We start from the raw sequence: 22,363 nt of genomic DNA, 5'->3' as shown, positions 1-22,363 counted from the left end.
GGTGCTTAAGTCTGTAATGATTAATGTAAACGTATCACAGTGATTGCGTTCGACTTGATTCGCTTCTACACAAACGGATAAAAAGATGAAATGTCTTTTGTGTGCGTGAGAAGCTCTTAATTTGCACTTTTACAACCAAAGAAATAATTACGTCTTAATGTGATGATCTAATATCTAATAATATATATTCTTAATATCATATCTTCCAAATAGATTGATATTTGGTATTTGGATTGTGCCTCCTTCCTGAAGTGGATCTATATGGAAGTAGAAGCCAAACAAATCCAAAGACCTGTGAACGGTAGCAGTGACAACCTAATGATTTCCAACTACCTGTGAAGGCCAGCTTGCGTTCTCCAGGCTGCAGCCTGTGTTTTGGGTTTGCTCTATTGTACTGTGACAGCTTCTTTACACAGTCTAATTCAATCAGCAAAATAAATGGTTTACAAGATGAATTTTCAAATTTAAACAAACGTTTTCCTTCCCTTGCGACACAAGAAATAGACAGGCTCAGCTTAATAGACGACCTCCTCCTCCTCCTCTTCCCCCTCCACAACCCGCCGCCCTCCTGCCTCCCGCTCCGGTCCATAGCCTCCCGCTCGTCTTGTCCAAATCAAATGTTTAAAAGATGTTTTTAAGAAGTCGCTCGGTGGTCAGACACAGCTGTTCTTCTGGGCTCCCGCTCCGCACAGAAGCAGGGTGGCTCCTAATACACTCTGAAAGCTGGGAGAGAGTGAGCGTCTTCTACCAATCACCACCACCTATTACCATGTTAACCCCCTGACCTTTCGCCGTGTCTCGGGAGGGGGCGGTGGAGGGGGTCGGAGCGCAGAAGGAGAGGAGCAGCAGTGCAGGAAATTGAAAGCACGCCGTGGGAGAGGCAGACGGTGAAGAGAGAAGAGCAGATGTGTGCAGATGCTCAGGTAGAGAAGACACCCCATAAGGATGATAATCCCTGATCAGTTCTCAGACATCAAGGTTTGCTGATTGATGCCGCGCCACGCCTCGTTGACTTTGCCCCTGTTTATGAACATCTGGGTAGTAAATCTGTCAGTGCAACCACAAAAAGCCCCCCTGACGGCACGGTGTGATTTTGCAAGACCACCAGTTCTTTCTGTTGTATTTATAATTCTGAATAAATAAATGTAGTGTACTGCGCTGCGTCTGAACTGGCAAAAAATTAGCAATGGCACCCTGGATATTTTACTAACAAAAAAAGGAAGGGGGGAAAAAGTAACGTTGAACTCATTTGACTTACATAAGAACTTAAAACGTGGATTTTGTGGCGTAAATATTTACATCTGCAAGCATCCTTATCAGTTCCTGTTAACTTAAAATACATGAAGTGGATATAAAGAGAGCTGGAGCGTCGACTTTTGTTGATTTTACATATTTTCTTCAAGTCCCCCCGCTCCAGTGTTTCTCCTGGATCATTTTGCCCAGCGTCAGCCGGTTTGCCGAGAGCACAAAATACTGTTTTTGTAGTTAGAAAGCCACATTACTCCATCCGTCTGTATATTTGTGTTCATTAAGGACATTTTTAATTTAGAGTCGAGCCTACATTCCCATGCAGCGATAAATTGAGCTGACTTGAGGGAACGGGCAAATATTCCAAATTAAAGTAGAGGGGGCTCATTAAAATTTGTCTTGGCATTTACATGAGGCAATTTTAATTTAATTGCTTTGAATACATTTTTTTTATAACTCCTCATACTGGCAGATCAGATGGAGAGGGCAGAATAATCTTCAACATGTGTGGCACCCACTCAGCCACCGTGCCTCTCCGGGGAACATTTAAGTGCCTCTTTTCTCTATTACAAACTTAATTACATATAGACAATTAAGTCATGGGAGCAATTATCGTTCACAGTCGAGAGGGGGGGAAAGAAGTGCTTACACGCAGACGGACCCGAATCAACAACATCAAAAGAAAGAAAGCGGGGACGATGTGGGTAAATATCTGAAAACTCCAGGCGGAAAACTTTCCCCCCCGAAGAAAATCTCGGATAATTTGCAGGGAAACCGTATATATGTATTTGAGAAAGGGAGCTTCTGTTGCATAAGTGTTGCCTTAGATCTAACCACAGGCCTGCTTCTTGGAGACGTCTTAAAAGTGAACCAGACATCCCACCGCACCACCACCTCCCACCCGTTCGCCTCACCCCTCCCACCCCCTCATCCACCCAGGGAGAGACGTGTAGCCCACTCATCAATAGGTAATTTGAAAATGCCGGGGGATGGGTCGGGGGAGCGGGGGGGGGAGGACGATGCGAGGGCTTCACTGGCTGCTACTGTGCAGCGGAGACTCTTCCCTTAACTCGGGGCTCAAAGGAACTCTATTTAGCATCGCTTAATTGTACCTCTGAGGCAAACGTGTTATTTAATCCCAGCAGGGTCATATTGATGGAGTAAAATAGCGCTGTTTGTGTTTGCGAGCTGCGCCAGCTATTAGAACTTATTAGCGCTGGTGGTTTACATTAGCCTACACGATTCCTCGGGGTAATCAGGGAGCGTTAATGTGATCGGGGTTTAATCAAAGATAGATTAATTGGTGTGTAATTCACTCAAATGTGCTGTGGATGTGAGGCTGATTGTGCCCAAAAATAGACTTTAGGCTGTTATTAAAGTCTAAATGAAAGCGTCGTGGGAATAACGTAAGCTGTGATTTTTACGGTCTGAGTGTGATGTGAGAGTTGTGGAGAGTTTTTTGTCATTTTAAAAAATAATAAAGGGTTGATATACTTTACTAAAGGGGAATGAACGTTGAGAGAGTCTCTGCTGCTTTCTGAAATTATAAATGCTGTGAATCGCTGTGCTTTGTGGTCTCGATGTGGTCCAATATCTGCTTCGCTCCTTTCAAAATAAAGCAGTGAAACGAGGGAGATTACTCTCATCTCTGTAATATGCAGACTGCAACAACAAATGTAGAACTCAGTGTAAATACTCACAGTGCACTGTATATTATCACATGTTCTGTCCTAATATTCAGTCACTCTGGGGCTAATTACACTATTATGATAAGGTAACCTGCCAGCTGAGTGCTTATCGTAGGGTTCTGCCTATTCAAAGCGTTGACATTAGACTCAAAAACAATCTCCTTAAAGGGCCAATAAAGCCTGTTTATTAAACACTTGAACGCTTGCTTAAAAAAAAAAAGTGCTAACGCCTCGCTTGCTTTAAATCAGTGCAAATGTTCAATATCCCGTTGGTGTTTTGGCGAGATGAGAGCCAAATTGGTGCGTATTTTTGGATAGCGTTGCAAACTCATTCTGCACATAGCTCTGATTTTTGAATGCACCATAATTACCGGGTAGCTTAATGCCATTGCGTTAACCAGTGAAGCTTTTAAAGCATCGCTGTGCTATTTTCACACTTAACAAGATCCTGCAGCCACTCATCCATTTCAATAGCATCAAGCTGGGTGAATTACCGTTATCCGATATAAGCCCTCAGAGAGGAAGTAACTACCTAACACTTTGAAAAATTGGTCTATCTTGGAACGGCTTCACCCTAATGAAACGTAACACCAGTATTATAAAGCAGTCTGCTCTTTCTTTTCACATCCTCCATTTTTTTTCTTCTTCTTGGCATTTATGTTTTATTTTAGTTGTTTAAGTCAGAAGATGGCTTAAAGCGGAGCTGATACGGCAAACCACAGGAAAGGCTGAATAGCAGCGTTTCCCCCGTTGCCCGCCTTCAAATAGGCCGAGGCGGCCTCGCTTCCACGCTCCCGTGTTTCTATAACGGGGAAATATGGAGTGTTGAGCCTCCTGGATGTTTGGGTTCAGCGTGTAACGATGTGAGTGAGAGCGTGGCCACGGCGTCTACACAAGGCCTTACCTGTTCTTCGGAGAAAAGGGCAGGTTTTTCGGCTTGTTAGTTTAATCTTAAAGGAATGCGGTATCCCCTCCGACTCAGGCCAGACTCCTAAATATATAACCTTACTTTCCAGCACTAATGCACTGAAGCAATTCTGATTATTTAGTTGGTGTAACCTCTAACGCGTAGGAGTGTCAACACAGACAGTCTGGATTGTGCTCAGTTTTTGAGGAGAAGATGAGCAAAGGAGCATCAAAGAGGGCTGAGCTGACATCAGTGGAGCACCTTGTTACAACGTGTCCAGACATCTGTATCAGCACCAAGTATTTTCCTTTTATCGCATAGCACTCTTATAAAAACATTTAGGGGCAAATTTGGTAACTTAAACAGACGTTTGGCATGTAGCAAAGTCGCTGAATAATGACAGGTGGGTTTTGTAGTTTCTATTGTGCGTGCACATTAAAGGTGTGTGTGACAGGAGGATCTGTCTGCTTGATTAATGCTCTCGCTCAAACTGGCACCTGGAACCAATCCCCCCCCTTCTGCCGCCCCCATGTGCACCGTGTGTGTGCATTCCACACAGTGGGACTTTAGAGGGACTGAGGGTGGGCGTTGAGCTGGAGGCGCAGATGGGACCGGGGGACTCGGAGCGGAAGAAAAGAAAGGTGTGCAGAGGAGGGAACAATAGACGGACGTGCATTGGAGGGTAGAAGGGTGTCATTAATAGTGCACAGGCCCCATCTCCTAATTTGCTCAAATTACCTGCCCACACAGTGGGCCCCCTCTGCCAGTGCTGAGGTGTGAATACAACAGATCAAATACACCTGAAAATCAGAGAGCCCACCCACTCGGCGACGCCCACGCGAGGCTTTTAAGGTGGCCTGACAACTCTCGGTGCCTGTGCGTGGAGAGGGGTCAAATGTTTACTCTTTCGTGTTTCAGAAGGGCGCAAAAAGTGAGAAAATTAGAGAGAAAGAAGAAGACATTCGGAGGAAGAAAAAGAGTAAGTGAGACTGGGATATGATACAAAAGGAAGGATCAGTTTGCACTCGAGGCAAGTACAAAACTGACTCGTCCAAACCACCTCCCATATGGCACCGTGGGGGCGGCTATTTACCATCATTTACCTTCCTCGCCTGCCTTCATCCCTTCCTCCTTCTGCTTCTCCTTAAGTCGTCCCTTTATCCTTCCCCTCCCACCCACGCTTTCAGGAAAAGGTTGATGACAAACGTGATGGGCGGCGATGCTTTGGTCACCACAGTAATCAGAGTCACCAGCACCGTACCACCTGTGGCACACACAAGCTGGCATGGAGACTTATTCAGATGTGTGCAGAGACACTGAAATTAAATATCCCCCCGAGACACAAAAGGAGGCCCGGAGAGTGTGTGTAGGTGTGCGCAGTGGGCTGCAAGCCTTTGAACTTCGAGTAGTGTGTGTAGCTGATATTGACAAGTCTCTGGGGGGAGACGAGGGAAGCTAGAAAAAGGTAGCTCTCATTTGTAAAGTGGCCTCCAGAGAGAAAGAGGGAAAAAAATACTCCTTAGCTCCCCCACCCCCCCCCCCGCTGCTAGGATTTATTAGGAGTGAGTATAGATAATATACTTACACCTAAGTCAACCTATGAAGTACCTGCTCACTTCCTGTTAATCTGCGTGCACATTGGAAGCAATTTGCTTGTCACACATCGCTTTGAAACTGATGACTGGTCGCTCGTGGACATTGCAGGCGGCAGTTGCCTAGGTGACCGTTTGATGCATATACTACCAGTTATTCAATGGTATTCTTCACTTTTACTGGTAGTCACCTGGAAGTTGAGAAAGGTTTAGCTTGGGTCCTGCCCACCTTCCAGCACCTGCGGGGGTTTTTCGCCCAGTCGCTTCACTTTCGATGTTCTTTGGTCGCCGCATCGCAACAGATTGCTTTCAGTACTCATGGAGCGTCAGCGCCGTTATGCAGAAAGTGACCGTAATTAGAGGGCGCTCACGAGAGTGTCCTAAAGTTTTTGTAAATACATTTACATTTAAAGTCAGTTTAATGTCTGATTAAGACGTTACAATACTGAATTTTGTCCATATTTTCTTTTTGCATTCTGCTAATCTTTGCTGATTACCAAGTTAAAACCCACGGGTTCCACCTCCGTTAAACGAACCAGTTTTCAAAGAGTTTCCACAGCGTTTAGTTACATCAGTACACGAACTTGCACAAGGAAGCAGCGAGCGTGGCGTTCGAAATCGAAGTTACCAGGTGGCTGTTGCTAGAAACTCACTGTTTTGTGCATGAGATCGAGATTGCAAATTGTTTCATTTTTGTTCTGGTTACAAGTGACAAAAAGTGACATTTTTTTGTCCACAATTACCAGTTTTCCCCTTGGAACAGCGATGACCTGTGTATAAGTACGCGGTGTGTATATATTTGATTTATAAATAATTAAATGATTTAAAGGTCCAAACCAAAATCATATCAAGTATATGGTGTGTTCAGCTGCACTTCAGCTCAGTTGTATTTAGAAGTAAGAGATAAGAGAAATAAATTAAGTCTCAGATCCAAGTCTCTGTCTAATGATATTTATTACTAAGTGCAGGATCTCATAATCATATATCATAAGTGTATGATCACTTATTACATTTTAATCTTTGTCTCATAAATGCTAAAAATGATAAAGTGGAACTCCTCAGGTTTTCTGTCTAATAGTTTCTCAGACTTTCTAAAGTCTGCGTGACTCTTGCTTGTGGAAAAAAAGCAAAGGTGGGAAAGTTTGGAACAATTTCTGCTGGAGCAGCAGTGCAGAAATCCCCTACGTTACATTTCAGGTTGTTTCAAAGGACTTTCCTGTGACATCTTTTTGAGAACATAGCTGCTGTGTTTACGTTGATCCCTGAGCTGTTCCAGTTTACACACATTCAATCCGATCACGGCGCCCTGACAAGCAGCGGCGTCTGATCAAAGCCTATATACATACATGGTGTCTGATCCTCACCGGAGCAGGCTCGAATCCCGTCACTCACCCAGACAGCTGCTCCCTTACAGTCGTCTGTAGTTCATTTTGTTGTCGCAGTTAAAAGTTTTCCTTCAGCTGTTGCTCTGTTCAGCCCGTTTGGTGTCTTTCCCCAAAGGAAACAGACCAATAACAGGCCTTTTTCCACTTCACTTCTCCTGATGCTGAACGAGCAAAGGAGGATCCCAGAGGAGCTGGAATATTTTATTAGAGTGATATTTTGAAAGTTGCTCTCCTCGGTCTTTCTTCCTCTCTCATGATGAAATTTTAGGATGCTGCAACAACTCAGCGTGTGTGTGCGTGCGTGTGCATGCGTGTGAAAGAAAACAGCTCGCACAGAGAGCAAAGACAATTCAAAGTTGCAGCTAAATGACAGGCTGGGAGCTCCGGTCTTTTGAATTGCATTGTTTTCTTTTTATTCCTGCTTTGGAGGAGGGTTGGTGGGGGTGAAAGAAGCCCAAATGGGACACAAAGCGAGCAGTTTAGTCTCAGGAGAATTACCCTCAGCACAAACAAAAATAGCAGTCATTTTTTGCTGACAAACCCTTTTTAATGCAAGGGTGCTTTTTTAGCAAAGTTTGGCTCTTTTTTTGTTTTCTTATTCATGACAAAGCTGCCGTTTCAGAATAGGTGGAGTAGTGAATGTATATTCTTGCATTGATTTACTGTAGCTTGAAGATGCATGAGGAAGAAAGGACAGGGAGGGTTGTCGAAAGTTCTTCAGCTTAGTCGGGGCCCTGTTTGAAAAATAAGCACAGTGGGAATTTTGAGGAAACTGATCATTCAGATAGCATTTCTAACGCTCACACACGACCTGTTCACGGACCTATTCTTGTCACTTTCTCATGAATTCTTCATTACGCACAGAATTACACCTCCGCACTTTTTTATGCACACACCACCAGACAGATACGCCCTTTTCCTGCAGGACCCTGCAGATGCAGCAGAAACAGTAGAGTTGGTCTCTCTGGTAAACAAACAGTGCGAGGCTGCTGGGAGTCTTCACTGGGCCTCCAAATTATAGTCTGGTTAACCAGAGTCTCCGAGCCAGCCCGTTTACTGCTGCACACATGCACGCATAAGGTACGCACACATGTGCACATGACCTATGCACACTAAAGGCATTATAGAAGCACACTTTAAAGCCCGTATACAATCAGGTTCTAATGGGAGCTTGTCTGTGCTACAGTTGAGCTAAGGGTAAAAGGTTTTATAGACATAAGAGAGGCTGAAAGGGAAGCACACCCTAAGGGCTCATAATAAATATTACCCAATCATCAGGCTCACAGTGTGAGGCTATTACTGATGAAAAAGAATCCCTTGCAATGTAAACACAGGCTTAATGTTTACAGCTTCTAACCCTGTGTATCACTTTTATGATTGTAAGCTTTTCTTTCCTTCTGCAAGTTTGTGTAACCTGAAGTATGCTTCGAGGAGCCTTATGATAAGGGCCTGTGTTTTGTAGATAGATGTGAATGTATATGTTTGCCTTCTTAGTAGGAGCAGTGCAAAAACAGGGTTTAATTTGTGTGGCTTCCATAAAACGTATGAGTGAGAGGAGCTTCTTTAATTGCCTGTAAATGAGTTCTGCAACTACTGGGGACAGTTTTAAGCCTCTTGAGGATGCGAGAGTGTATCAGGGTGATCTATGGCGCCATAAAATCCGATTCAAATATTTAAGCTGATCAGTTCTCTCAAAATTATTCGCAGTAAATCTCGTGTTTCCAGAGTGACAGCGTATTCCGAGCGGACAATTTAATTGTCAGTTCGAAACCACATCCCAGCAGCCCCGTTGCCAGAGAGAGATTTTTTTATAAGCGTGTGACGTTCACATTCTCAGCTTTGCCATAATGCAACACCACAGAATAGATTGTGTTTGAAGGACAGTGTTTCACAATGTGATTGATGCTCCCTGTGGGACCCAGCAGTCTGTTTAGGACTCGAGTTAGGCTCTATGAGGCTGGCGTCATCTCAGCTTGGGGAAGAGAAGTCCTCGTCCTGGAATAACAGGCAACGTTTCTGAGTGTATGTGGAAAATCCAGGGTCACAGGTCGAATAATCAGACAATAGTCGTTTATCTTCTGGTAAATTTCCCTTTGCTTTGATGATGCTTTCTTTCGCTGAACCCTTTTTTCCGAAGATGACTGGAATTGATTTTGTCTAAGGACATCTCAGGCTGGAAGCTATGAAAGTGAACTCCATCCACCCGGCTCTTTTTCTCCGCGCCCCCACCTCTCTGTGACTCATTTCTGACCAGTAGCCTAATAGTCTCGGTGTAATTACAGGCTAAGGTTTTAGGCAAAAGCCAATCTCTGAGTGAGCTGCATCAGCCGTGACAGACTCAACTTAACTCTTTAAATCATTTAGCAACATCTCATCCTACACGTCAAAAGCCGAGGCGTCCCGGGGCCATTTTGACATGTGAATGGTTTGGAATTTAAACTGGTGTGTGCTGCTCCAGGTTGTGGAGTTCAGACTCAGTGTTTTGGAGCTGCTCCGAGCTGGACTGCGATCAGGAAGAGATCAGGAAAAAAAAGCACGATCCAAACACTCTCGACGCACACCGACTTGCTCGCGCTGCCTGCCCATTACTGCTGTTTTCATTTTCTCTTTATCTGATTGGCTATTGTCTCGGCACTGGACATATTCGCTCGACTGACAGTTTCGATGTTGATTATCTCCCAAAAACGAGGAAGCGAATTGATGCCAGAACTTCGTCCTAAGCTTTTCTACACGAGCTGTAAAAGTCCATCCATGACAGCCAAAAAAAATAAACGGTATATTTAATACAAATTCTAAAGCTCCCAAACAAGAAATGTATATGGGACATATCCAGGCGTGGGCTTGCTCGATCTATGGCTCGATGTTTATGTCTGTGTGCAATTGAGCATCCATGACAGAATTTTCCCCCCCTCCATCTGGACCTCTTCTACACCCCCGTACCTCAATTTGGACCCAGTTCCCTTGGACATTCCTCCACCCCACCTCTGTGTATATACATCCATGCATACATCCTCCTGTCTCCTTCCTTTTCCTCCCCTGTTTCCAGCCACTGCCTTTCCATCCTTACCTTCCTCTACACTCAGCTGAAAGGGTGGAAATGGGCAAGTGATAGCCAATACCCCCCCTGCGAGTGCTAGTCTGGGCCGCCATGTAGTCACTCTATCTATCTCGCCTGTGCGTCCATACCTCACATAAATCATCCTCAATCGTGCTACACGGACGGGGAGAACAGAGAGAAATCTCCCCCTGTAAATCTGGTATTAGTTTTACCTCGCATAATGAACACAGGGCTAAACGGCCTGGATACATGAGAACAGCATGTCTTGCAGATGTACTATAAATATTTTGATACTAGCCGGCTAGTTTGCAGAGGGGAAGTAGACCAGTGAAATACACAGAGGAAGGGAAAAGTGTAAAGTGGAATGTTGGCCTAGCCCGAGTGTCTGTATTGTCTTTAGCACCTACAGAAGGTCCCGGTCCAAGAAAAACGCTCTTTACAGGGTTCCTGTTCCCAGCAGTGGTCCAGTACCCCTCCTGGATACGCTGCGTTGCCTTCAAGCCAATCCGTCAAACTGGTCTCCAAGGAGAGGGGCTCATTGTTTGATTAATAGCAGGATCAGACCTGATTGAGTGATAGACGGTTTAAAGGGGAAACCAGCACAGCTTTAAGGACATTCTGGGACCAAGTCTGGGAAAAGCTGCTCCAGCTAGAGTTTGATTGGTGAAACGGCTGAATTAAAGTGAAAGACTAATAATAGCATAGCTAATGATACACAAGCTGCGTGGTGAGGAGTTGTACAGATACGCTTGATGGCTTTGAGAGTTCTTTTGCAATGTAAAGACAAACTGTGAAATGCCTACAAACACTTGCATGTAAAAGTGGAAAAACTAAAGTACCCCTTTTTGGCATGTTTTTGGCTTCAGCCGCAGGCACTGTCACCCTACCCCATCAAAGAGCCAAACACCCACCCACACACATGCACTCTTCCACATGCACGGTTTAAGCGAAGTGACAGCAGGTGGTGTGTGACACGTCAACATCTGAAGGTTCCCTGGCAGACGCAGAAAGAGTTCTCAGCTCTGCGCCCCACTCAGATCTATCATTGGGACTCTTTAATGGCAGCCTTCGTCACATATTGCTGCTTTATTTTCTCCTCTCCATCTTCCAGCCCACAGAAGTTCCTTTTTTGTTCCTATTTTTAAGTACAAGTGATCTCAATTAGGGACCTCCGTGAAGGCAGTAGGCGGCAGACAGTCAGAGCAATAAGAGCAGAGAGGAAATTGTCTTGATACCCCTCCCACCCTCCCTCCCTCTTTACCCTCCTGCCACAAGCAGCGAGCAGCCGCCCCCTCCGTGTCTCCATCTCTTTCCACGCTGCTCCGTGCCATTTCAAAAACTGAGCAAAAATATCACAACTTTCTGTACCCCTCAGCGAAGCACATGTATGCATAAAACTTCGAGGGCGCAGTCGCCGGTCCGGCTTTCTCAGAGTTTAATGTATTTTGGGTTTGCTCTCTGTTGCGTAGAGACACGCACAAACACACACTCACACACCACAGTACGTGCTGTCCTCGTCCTAACAGTTTACAGTGATGTCACGGCCTCGATCGCAAACAGTCATTAAGGGCTTAGCTATGATCTGGGATCAGCGCTGGGATGTGAGTCGCTGAGGTCGTGTCGATGAGGTCACGAGGAACAAAGTTTCTGTCCGTCGTCATCCTCCTCTGCTGGCTAACTAACCGGCCCACTAGTTTCGTTGGTTCTGCAGCTACATGCCTGTTCTCCGGGTCGGTTCGGTCGATTGGATCGTGCGCTGGATCTCTGGCTGCTTTGTTGCAGAGCCTGGTGGGCTCTCTGATTGGCTTGCTGGCAGACCATTTGGCTGGTGGCCTGCCAAACATGGAAACATCCCGTTAGAGCTGAAAAAGCCTGGGCCTCGTCACTGCGCTCCTCTAGAAGGCTATAATTAAGTGTCTTGAAAAATGCAGCACTGTGAAATGGAGTCTTAATCCCAAGTCTTAAGTGGCTGTGCTTTTCCTCTTGGATGAGAGTACAGTATATGCTTATGAAGAAGCGAAAGAGTGAGGCTATATGACCGTAATGTTACAAATTATTTTTCTAAGAAAGCTAAAAGTGAGCGTATTTTCATAGTTGGTTGTTTCCTGCTTAAGCTGGAAAGTTTACACACATTTCTAGCTGAAACACTGAGCCCTGTGTCTTGTCATCTTCCTTAATGAGGTGTTGTTCACAGCGAGGATACGCGCGCCTCGTAAGGACGCGTCTGAATGCGTCCCTTTGAATGTCGAACAGCGAGGGAGATGTGAAGGTCACAGAAGCTTTCGCGCAGTTCGTTTGCTGACAACATTACAGGCGGTGGATGTGCGCACATATTAGCGGTTCACACACTCTTTGTCATTCCAAGTGGGAACGAGAACAGAAACTTTTATTGCTCGCTTGATATCTCGACAGGAAAATTAGTCAAGAGAATGTCAGCTAAGTTTGATTTTTATTGAAAACAAATAATTGAAACTGAGCTGCCGAAATACAATATTACCATAAATCATAAAAACGCACATCCTGCTCGATGTGCTATACTGTGGTTCCTCGCTGTTAGTGACTTCTCCTACTGTGCAGCGACTCCAAGCCAGTGTAACACAGTAGATGAATAATACCAGAGCTGAGAGAGACGATCCAGCTGTGCACCAGGCAAGCAGCAGAACCACTGAAAAGCTAAACGGCTTTATGCTAGATTCATTACTACATCATATGAAATCAGTTTATGCTGAGGAGGATCAGCGGAGTATCCTTAAAAGGCCAAATTCTGCCCGAAACCTTCCAGCATTCGCATTTAATCAAAAGTTGTCGGGTTCCTAAAATGTTATTTTGGTAGGCATTTTATTGAACGGATTATTCTGGCACATTAACGCCTTCTTTCCGTCACATCTCTGGAACATCAAACGTTTTAAACTTGTGCAGTTTGCCCAATACCTCTGAATGACAGAGAGCCAGACGGTAAAAAGCCCTCGCGCTGTACGAGTGTGGACCGTATCCTGTAGGGAGCTGGAAGACAGATGCTGGATGTGCAGCGGAGAAGCAAAGCGGAGTCAGATGGGACAAACACTCTTTGATGAGCTGAGCTTGTCAGAGTTTAAAGCACGGCTAGGTAGGGAGGGGGGGGGGGAGGCTGTTTGGGGCCCTGGGGTTGGGCCGGGAAAATTACGTTGCCTCTGATGGGACAATAACAGAGTGCAGCAAATCTAAATTTAGGCGTGATTAGTTTGACTTAGAAAAGTTGGTGAGTTTGTGTAATGTTCTCATTAAAGGCTCTTTTATTCACAGAACGTGCACGTTGACAGTTCCACTTCAAATTTAAGTCAGGATTTAAAGTAATAAGGCTGATTTGGCTGATGGCATGAAATTGCCCCCGCCTCCTTTAAATTTCCTAAACTAGATTCCACTACAACATTAAGGGTGTTTTCCCCATTACTCTACATTTACTCAACGATAAAAAAGCGATATTATCAGAGCTGAAACTTAACTCTGTTGGAATAACCAGCTCCATGGTTCCTGCAAGTCCATGTTTATCACTATTACAGATTTAATTACTACTATTCACATTTATCCATCCATGAATTGTTAGATGATCTTTGAGAATGTTGGACAATGTGAACCATATTTCTGGTGTTTGGGGCACACGGAAGGGAAGCGTAACTCAATCACTCCCCCCCCCCCCTCCTCCGTCCACATGACGAGGTGCCAGATGCGTGTCAGTGCTTTCAGACATTATATATATATTCCTCCCACATCCTCACACTCACACACAACTTAATAGACATGTATATGTGCACACATACTTGCTTGTGAAACTTAAGAACTTGACTTATTTCAAGCGCTCGGGCTGTAGTGTATGGTGAATTACATTATTTCTCTTACAGCACTGCAATCTTTAGTAAAGTATATAAAACTGCATCTAACTTTACAACATAAAAACAAGCTACAAAGGCTCTGACTGGATCCAAATAACCCAACAGCTGTGCCTCCCACTTGTCCCATTTATTTTGAAACAGGCCTGGAGTATCAAAGCTCTTTGTCTTAAAGACTCAGTGCAATAAAAGCCTGTTTGGGAGCAATGGAAATGGAACACAGAGTGGCAGTACACATGCTGATGTGTGATGTGGCATCCAGAAAAGTCTCATTGGGAGACCGATGGGTAATCAGGGCTGAGGGTGGGGTGGGGTGGGTGATGAGTGCCGGCTGAGATATAGAGGCTCACAGAGGGTAAATGATGCCCTCTACAGTAGACACAAGAGGGACAAGCTAAGTAGGCCCTCTCACTGTTTTCAGTGCAGCAGGCATAAAGAGTATGTCAGCCATAAAAGTTAAAGTGTGATTTTATTTTTATTTTTTAATTTGTTCTGTTTTGGTGTGGTGTAAGGATGTATGTAGCACTTTTGCTTTTAAAAAAATAAATTTAATAAAAATGCATGATTTTTATGTCACGAGTTGCAGATCTACTATTTTTGTTGTGTTAAATATTCTTGCGAATTATTTTCATTCGTTTTCTGAGTTTAAATGTAAACAGCAGCTGCGAAAATAAAAACCGCAAGTGCCGAAAAATCAACTGAAGGTTTCAGCATTTCTAAAGCTGAAAAGTGGCTCCTGTGAGTGTTCCTCTGTTGTAAATTACCGGGTTATCTTTAAGGATGCATACATGTGTAAGCAGTGTTTTGCTGTTGGCTGAGATTGAGCTGGTTTTTACAATTTGATACACTGTTGGCTAAATTCACAGCCGTTCGGCGTTTTTGTGTCTCACACATTCTGCAATTAAATAAGAAAACGGGTTAAATAATGTAGTGTTGTAGTAAAGTACAGTAAGTGTGTCAAAGTAGGAAATAAAAGCTGCGTTAAATGGACTACTCTGTATGTGATCTCGTTTTGAAATATGCAAATACATTTTAAGTTGTGCGTAATTACGCAAGGAGTCTCGTTTGGGTGCTGCTTATATAGATAGATCGTTTGTTTTCGGTCTATGTGTAATAAAACGACCGTGTAATAGATTTAACAAGTTGTATGAGGCACAGAAACTGTTGAAGTTGGATTTTCCATAAATGCCTTTCCCAAACGCGCAGTCGGTTCACAGGGCGGCCACGTGGATGGATAAACATAAATTAAAGCCCCTGTAAAGTAGAATACCTGTACACCTGCACAACAGCTCTCCCCTGTGACCGAGTGAAACTCTACCCCTGCGCCTCTACCTGACTCACCGCTCTCCGGTGACTCACTCACTCCTATACCTTATGGAGTGTAACTCGCTTCTCGCCGCGGCTCGGCTCTCTCTGAACGCGTCTGTGAGCCGTTTACGGTCAGGATACGGCGGTAACACTACACGGTCTGATGGACTGATGTGCGCGTTGCTGACTGAAAATGAGCACCTCCGCTGTTAGGAGCGCGCTGATGGTCCAGGGGAGTGGTAACATGTCGGTACGTACGGTACAGGCTGTGAGCAAACTTTGAAATGTGGGTAAGAGACAGGCGTGAAACGCAGCTCCACGTGTCTTTCATGAAGTTATGGCCATTTACAGGGAGATCTGTCCGGCAGTCTATATAGGCGTGATAGATTATGGCGGAGGGAATGCATCTGACTCCAGACACCACGTGTTGGAGTCGCATCAGCGCAATAATTGCTGGGCGCTCGAGCTATATAAACCACAAAAAGCCTGAGCACGGGAAACCCCGGCCTCCAAACACTAACCGCATTTACGGCTACAAAACCGGGATTCGTTTTTCCGCCTCCTTCATCTCACCGGCGATAGTTTTTTTTTCTCTTCAAACGTCTTTAAACCTTTTTTTTAAACCCTACACAAAATCAGCGGCACGGCCGGAAGACTTAACAGAAAAATATGTTGAATTTGCAGGCGTCGCGGGATTGTAAATAGCCCTGTAAAGTATTGTTAAAGCTTATCCCTTTGACTTTGAAAGGTTTTTTGTGTGTACATAGCCTGCGGACTTTCAGAAAGCCTTTCAGTTTGGCACAAAGACTTCAATGACGCACCTGGAGCTGCGCTTTGACTTTTCACTAAAGGGAGACAGACAAAAAACTTTTCTTTTTTTGAGCATCTGGGTCTGCTGTTCCATTTTAGACGTGCTTTTTTTGTAATTGTATAGCCTATTACGAGCTCGGACATTTATTTGATGTTATTTATATCCGCACATGAGCAACTACGCCAGCGTTATGGCACATGGACTCTTCCACCGAGGAGTTTGAAAAAGAAAGAAAGAAAAAAAAGAACTTGTCATTTAAAGCATCATCAACTTTTTTAAGGGTTGTTTTTCTTGCTGGAGAAGTCTATTTTATGTCGTTTGAAGGCGACCACTAAAGTTTGTAGTGGAGAGGGTTTTGAAACGCGGTGTGCGCTCACTCGAGTCCCAATTTCCATTGGCAGGCGCGCTGAGGTTCAGCGAGCAGCGGCGCACGCTCCTGAGTTTCTCCCTGTGTGAGAGAGAGAAAGAAAGAGAGCAGCCGGAGAGCCTTTGGTGCCTTTTCTGATAATCCACGCTGTTGTGATGCGAATTCCCGTAGATCCCAGCGCCAGTCGGAGGTTCAGTCCGCCGTCCAGTAGCCTCCAGCCGGTCCCAGGAAAGATGAACGATGTGAGCTCTCCAGCCGGGCAGCCGGACGCAGCGGCTGCGGTGCCAAGACTGCGCCCCCACGAAAACCGCAGTATGGCCGAGATCATCGCGGACCACCCGGCCGAGCTAGTGAGGACCGACAGCCCCAACTTTCTCTGCTCGGTCCTGCCCTCCCACTGGCGGTGCAACAAGACTCTACCCGTCGCTTTTAAGGTGAGTCCCGAATCAGCGCTGCGCTGCTGAACGAATAAAGCGACTTTTGATGGCTACCATGGCGTTCACTGCAAGAAAAAAACTACTAAATGAAGCCCAAAGCTGATTTTGAACAACAATAAACGCGTCATCTTTCTCTGAAGACATTTTAACAACGTTAGATGACGAGAAGTTCAGATTTTTAAAAACCTTCTCTCACTCGATTATTTACCTCTTTATCTCTTAAGCTTTTTCTTTGAGTTTCCAAGCCTTAATGGTTATTAATGTAAACATTCAGAATCCGGAAGTTATTACTGTGACATTAAAAATAAATTATAGTCAGGAAATGCATAAAAAATAATATTATTGAAGTTTAAGGGCAATAGTCTGACGGGTTTAATTGTAGGAAAATGAGTCAGCGTCTGGAAGAAAGGAGCCACATGTGCATATTGTTTTCATCTTGCGTTGAAAATAAATCATTATATTTATTTCCGAGAATCAGAAAATGTTGTGAATTAGTTTAATACAATATAAAAGCCTTTTAAAGCAACTTCCCATCCAGTGAAATAAGCAACAAAGACTTGATTGTATTGGATATTTCTCTTTTTGACATTTTGCATCAAATGTGAAAATTATTTAATAAACATTACAGCATGTTGTCTACATTTAGTCTGTACATTTTCATTTTCCTCAAGCTTTTAATACTCCGAATCAGAAAAATATATTTCTAATGCTCCAAAGAATAATGCTTTTGTGTATTTGGCCTCATTTTTTCCCCTTTTTTTCTCTTTGTTTTTGGCTTGCATGATATTGCAAAGAAAAGCCTCTGTTAATTACTTGACAGGTATTATTTAAACGGCAGATCAAAGACACTCTCAAGTGGAAATTTGTAGCTACAGCCATGGCTCCAAATCAAATGTGACACTTTTTAAATATAAGTGTTATTTAACCGTTCTTATAACTACAGCTCTGTAATTATTCCACTTCTGTGGCCTTACTTATCCTCTTTCATCTGCATCCAAGAATCTAAATGATAACATGAGGCCTTGACGTATTTGTTTTGAAAGACTGCATTTTACATGATTCGACTGAGGACATTCATCATGATATCAGGCTGCTTTGAGGCATTAAAATTAAATCCATTTATCAACCTAATTTGTAGGAGGATGGCAGGATGTAAAGTGATGAGTCTAGACAAGCTTTGAATAATCAAAACTGAGAACAAGATGTTTTTGTTTTCCCACAGCTTCTGATATTTAAACTAAAATCTTCCCCCCCCACATGAGACGTGGAATATAATGTAGCTTACGTCAGATTGAAAATTTGAAAGGAGAACTTTTGTGCTTCTAACAGGTGGTAGCCCTGGGAGATATACCTGATGGGACCGTTGTCACCGTAATGGCGGGCAACGATGAGAACTACTCCGCTGAGCTGCGGAACGCCTCGGGTGTGATGAAGAACCAAGTAGCACGTTTCAACGACCTCCGTTTTGTGGGCCGCAGCGGCAGAGGTGAGGCCTGGAACTTTCTCTGTGCTCCTTTCACTACAACACAGTGGTAGCTATTAGGTTCAGTGGTGTGGATTAGTGGCCACATTCACTACGTGGCAACCACATAATGATCTCTCTGACTCCAGACTCAAATCCCACCACCCATCTCGCAAAGCCCGAGTGGTGAAGCGTGTTGCTCCCCCCCTTTCTTTCCCTTGAAACGATACTTCTCGATATGTTTTTCTATCTTTTAATCCAGACGAGAGACGAGTTGCTTTTTCGTACTTGCGATTTTTAGATTGAGAAACAAACTGCAAAGATAGAAACGCGCAGCTCTCCAGCGTCAGACGCATTAAAAAGCGAGAATCTGATAACGAAATACTTATCAAACTCACAGCCTTTTTTTTTCTCTTCCTTTTCACCTGATATGACCCAGCTCAGTTCAGACTCATAAACATGTTGGGTGGTGCTGCAGCTCTACGGCTGATCACTCTCTGCGCATATCTTCACGCTGTCAGGCAGAGAAGTGCGCCTATTAAGTCCAATGGCATTCTTCAAATGTTTGGCATCACCAAAGTGACTATTTGCATCATTTACTATCATGTCGGTAAATCATGTGCGTTTGGGTCTCCTGATGTGCTCTTGCACTCGCCGTGCTTTCTGTAACTATTTTATTTTTTGTACAAATCGCACAGAAAACCAGCCGCCTGTCGTAAGTTGATGGTGATAAGTGCTGTCAGCAGCTCCACCAGCAACTTTTCCTCCCGGTTTCCGTCTCTGTTGTAGCTGTCAAAAAGGGGAGGGAGCAGAGCAGTCAGGAGGGCCGAGGAGTGACAGTTTTAAGAGGAGACAACGCGGCATTTGGGCTTGACCTGTTGCCACAGAGACCTTGCGTGCGTCCCTTTTGCTGTAACAAAGAATCTAGTAACAGGAAGTGACATAGGAGCCAGGGGAGATCAGACTACGAGGTGTCTGAAATGAATACCCTGCAATGACAGATAAGTACAAGCGAAGTGAGCTGATAGGATGTTAGATAGCTGAAAGTCATGCACGGGAGAATAAGAGAGAGAGAACAAAGATGCACAAGGATTGATGGTTACAGGGCTGACATGGTGCCTCTGTATGATGATAGCACAGATGCACAGGACGACTAGTTCAGAGGTCTCGGATGTCGCTGATAACATCATTAAAATTAATAGTGTCATAGCGTACAGCCTTACCTTGACAGGAAGCACGAACAGGATCACAATTAAGAGATGACAGGAGCAGGAACACAATGCACAAGATGTCCCTCTGTATCATAGATCATCAGTATGTGTCACTTTATTTATATGTAACAATAAAACAAAGTCAATAAAGGTCCGTACCAGTATTTTGGTGATGTACCGGTGCATCCTTAGTATCCACCGTGTTGAGTAATATCATTTGTTTATCCTTACTGTCAGCTAATGATTTCAACTCTTAACCCTAGTTGCAGCTGGCTTTAGTTTATGTGTTCCAGTTATTTAGAAATTCCTTTTAGTTGCTATTTTCTACAGTTTATCCATGAATCGTGGTCAATTTTTATGTTGAAACTTGTTCACAACCACTTAAGTCATTAATTGATTGCAATCATAGAGCTAATCTTTCCAAATCCCACACCTGATATTGATGAAGCAACCCTCTGGGGTTCTTGGTAGAGGTGGGAATCACCATACATCCCACGATACGATATTATCACAATACTTAACGCACGATACGATATTATTGCAATTTTTAAAATATTTTGCGATATTCAGATTCTGTACATGAAGGTAAACTTTATCAATATTCATTTTCTCTAATATCAAAGTCTCACACTCAGTCTTTCTCTCATTTCAGTTTTATTGTTGACAAACTGAACGGTTTGTATTACAGTCTAGTCCAACTTAACTGAATCAACCATCTGGTACAATTATAGCTATTCTGAACTATGCAGTTTATGAAAACTATGCAGCCCCTTCAGCAACTGAAGAATTTGAAAGTAAATTAAAACAAAATATAATTTTACATTAAATAAAAAAGTTTTAAACTTAATTAAAATAAAACATGTCTTAAATTAAAATAAGTAAACTGTCATGTTTATTGCTGCCAAAAACAAGTGAAACACATTTGGACAGTGAAGGAATGTCAGGATTCTTGCTCAGAAAAAGGATCAACATGCTCTGAAGTCAGAGCACAAAAACCTTTTTTGTAACAAAATATCGATTTCTGCTGTCCCTGTATCGATACATTATTAGCAAACAAAATATCACGATGCTACACAGTATCCATTTTTCCCCCACCCCTAGTTCTCGGTCGGGAACACCCACATGCACCTTGAAACAGGTATGAGGGACGCCTGTTGCATCTAGGATCTGCTCCTCTGTCTGACTGCTATCTGATCTTTGAAAAGCATGTTTACACTTAGAACGGAAGAGGGGATGGCACACACAGGTGTACGGATGAATAGACAGGGGGCTTCCTGTTTCCAACGTGTAGCCATGGTTACTCATTGCGTCTGCATACCTCAGATATTACTGTTCCTGCTGACTTGGCTGTTGGACTCTGATTCATAGCATTCCTCATCCATGCACATAGGGACGCATACACTTGCACAGACAAACACTCAACCCCAAGGCAGCAACTGCTGGGGATTATCGAGAAAGGAAGTGACTATTAAAATGCCTCTCGCCCACTCACAGAGCATTAGAAATTCTGGATAACACGATACTGGCTCCTGCAGTCAGTCTTCCATTTAGACTCTGCCAAAGGACCTAAATAGACCCTCTCAAACAGCCAATGTTGTCTGTTGTTAATCCTCTCTAAGTCGTTTCTTCCCCAGTTTGTATTGGCTATTATGTGATCACAACCACACTTGTGACTTGGGGATGTTGTAGAGATGAATACTAGCCATTGTCTCAATTGTCATTTGATGTTGCTTGATGTCACTACAGGCAAGAGCTTCACTCTGACAATCACAGTATTCACCAACCCGCCACAAGTGGCCACTTACCACCGAGCCATAAAGGTCACCGTGGACGGACCTCGTGAGCCCAGGAGTGAGTACCAATGCACGCACAAGCAGTACAGTATGGAAATAAGTGCACACACACAAGGAAGCATCCTAAGTCTTCTTTCAATTTGCCAATTTGCAAGCTTTCAAATATGGGATTCTACTTTTTCATTCGAATAAATCCTCCACCTCCACCGTTTTATGTGGGATCAAATTCTAGCTCATATATGTGATGATGATAATATCAGGGAGCTAACTGTGGAAAATACTTCTCAACTTTTACATAGTTCTTCACCTATTCTTGATATGCAAACTCAGTGGAGTGCCCTTTAGAGGCACAGAGTCGAACGTCCGGCTTAAACGATGACACTAATAAAACGAGGAAATTAACCAAAAAGAAAAGGTTTACAGGAAAAGGTTCTAAATTGTGTTAATTAGCAATCACTTAAAGACTTCTCACAAAGCAGTCTAGCCTCCCATGTGACACTTTGAGAGACAGAAGAGAAATAAAATGTGAGGCAACGTATTCCTCAGAGGGTACGCGGGGTAGCAGAGTGCTAGCATCAGCTCATTTTAATGGGCCATATAAAAACAACTGAGGAGGGAAAAAAAAACTTTACTATAGCCAACAGTGCCAACTGGTCTGGCATGCAGCTGTTTCCACAACCCTCCTCCCTATTCATAAAAAAAAAGCATATTCTCATCTCATGGCGTCTCAATGAACAATATCACATCGCAAACAACTCGCCCCGCCTGTCCTGTCACATATGGCACCAGGACACACAGAGACACAGAGGAGCCAGGAGACACTAGGATTAGTACCACCATCAGTCTCTCGTTGTAGGAAACCTGCCTGTGGTGCCAAAAAATGCCTCACGCACTCGACATTCAGCGCTCATCAACATGCGCCCTGAAACAAAGGCATATGCTTGTCCTCAAACGCACATGTACTCGCGCTCACGCCCACTTTTCCCCACCATCCGTTCTCGCTCTCGAGCCATCTTGTTTGATCAAAAGCATTTCCTGTGCATCTGCTGTCCCACCCCCCCCAGATGACTTTCAAACAAGTCCTGTTATTTGGTGGCGAGCAGATGGGAGTCGGAAGTGAATTTGTTTAGAAAAGCTCGGCGCGGCCTCAGCAGAGCTGCCGTCTTAGATTTGCGTCCAGAAGCCTGAACACATGAGAAGCGAGTCTTTAAGCTAGAGACCTGATCAGGT

General features: G+C 44.0%; 1 protein-coding gene across 7 annotated transcripts in view; it reads left to right on the top strand.

The window, feature by feature from the left end:
* The window catches only part of runx2b (RUNX family transcription factor 2b), a 132,554-nt gene that overhangs the window by 93,327 nt on the left and 16,864 nt on the right, over positions 1 to 22,363 (top strand). For 5 of the 7 annotated variants that reach the window (XM_085134001.1, XM_085134003.1, XM_085134004.1 and 2 more), the window contains 3 exons: positions 16,402 to 16,664; positions 17,997 to 18,153; positions 21,087 to 21,191. In XM_085134001.1, coding sequence (XP_084990127.1) covers positions 16,402 to 16,664; positions 17,997 to 18,153; positions 21,087 to 21,191 — 525 coding nt within the window. Of the gene's footprint in view, positions 1 to 11,134; positions 16,665 to 17,996; positions 18,154 to 21,086; positions 21,192 to 22,363 lie in introns of those variants that run through there. The other 2 variants (XM_085134002.1, XM_085134005.1) reach the window with 2 other exon arrangements.

Source organism: Neolamprologus multifasciatus, chromosome 15 (assembly GCF_963576455.1).
Source record: "Neolamprologus multifasciatus chromosome 15, fNeoMul1.2, whole genome shotgun sequence".
Classification (NCBI taxonomy): domain Eukaryota; kingdom Metazoa; phylum Chordata; class Actinopteri; order Cichliformes; family Cichlidae; genus Neolamprologus; species Neolamprologus multifasciatus.
This window is presented reverse-complemented; position numbering and strand designations above follow the sequence as displayed.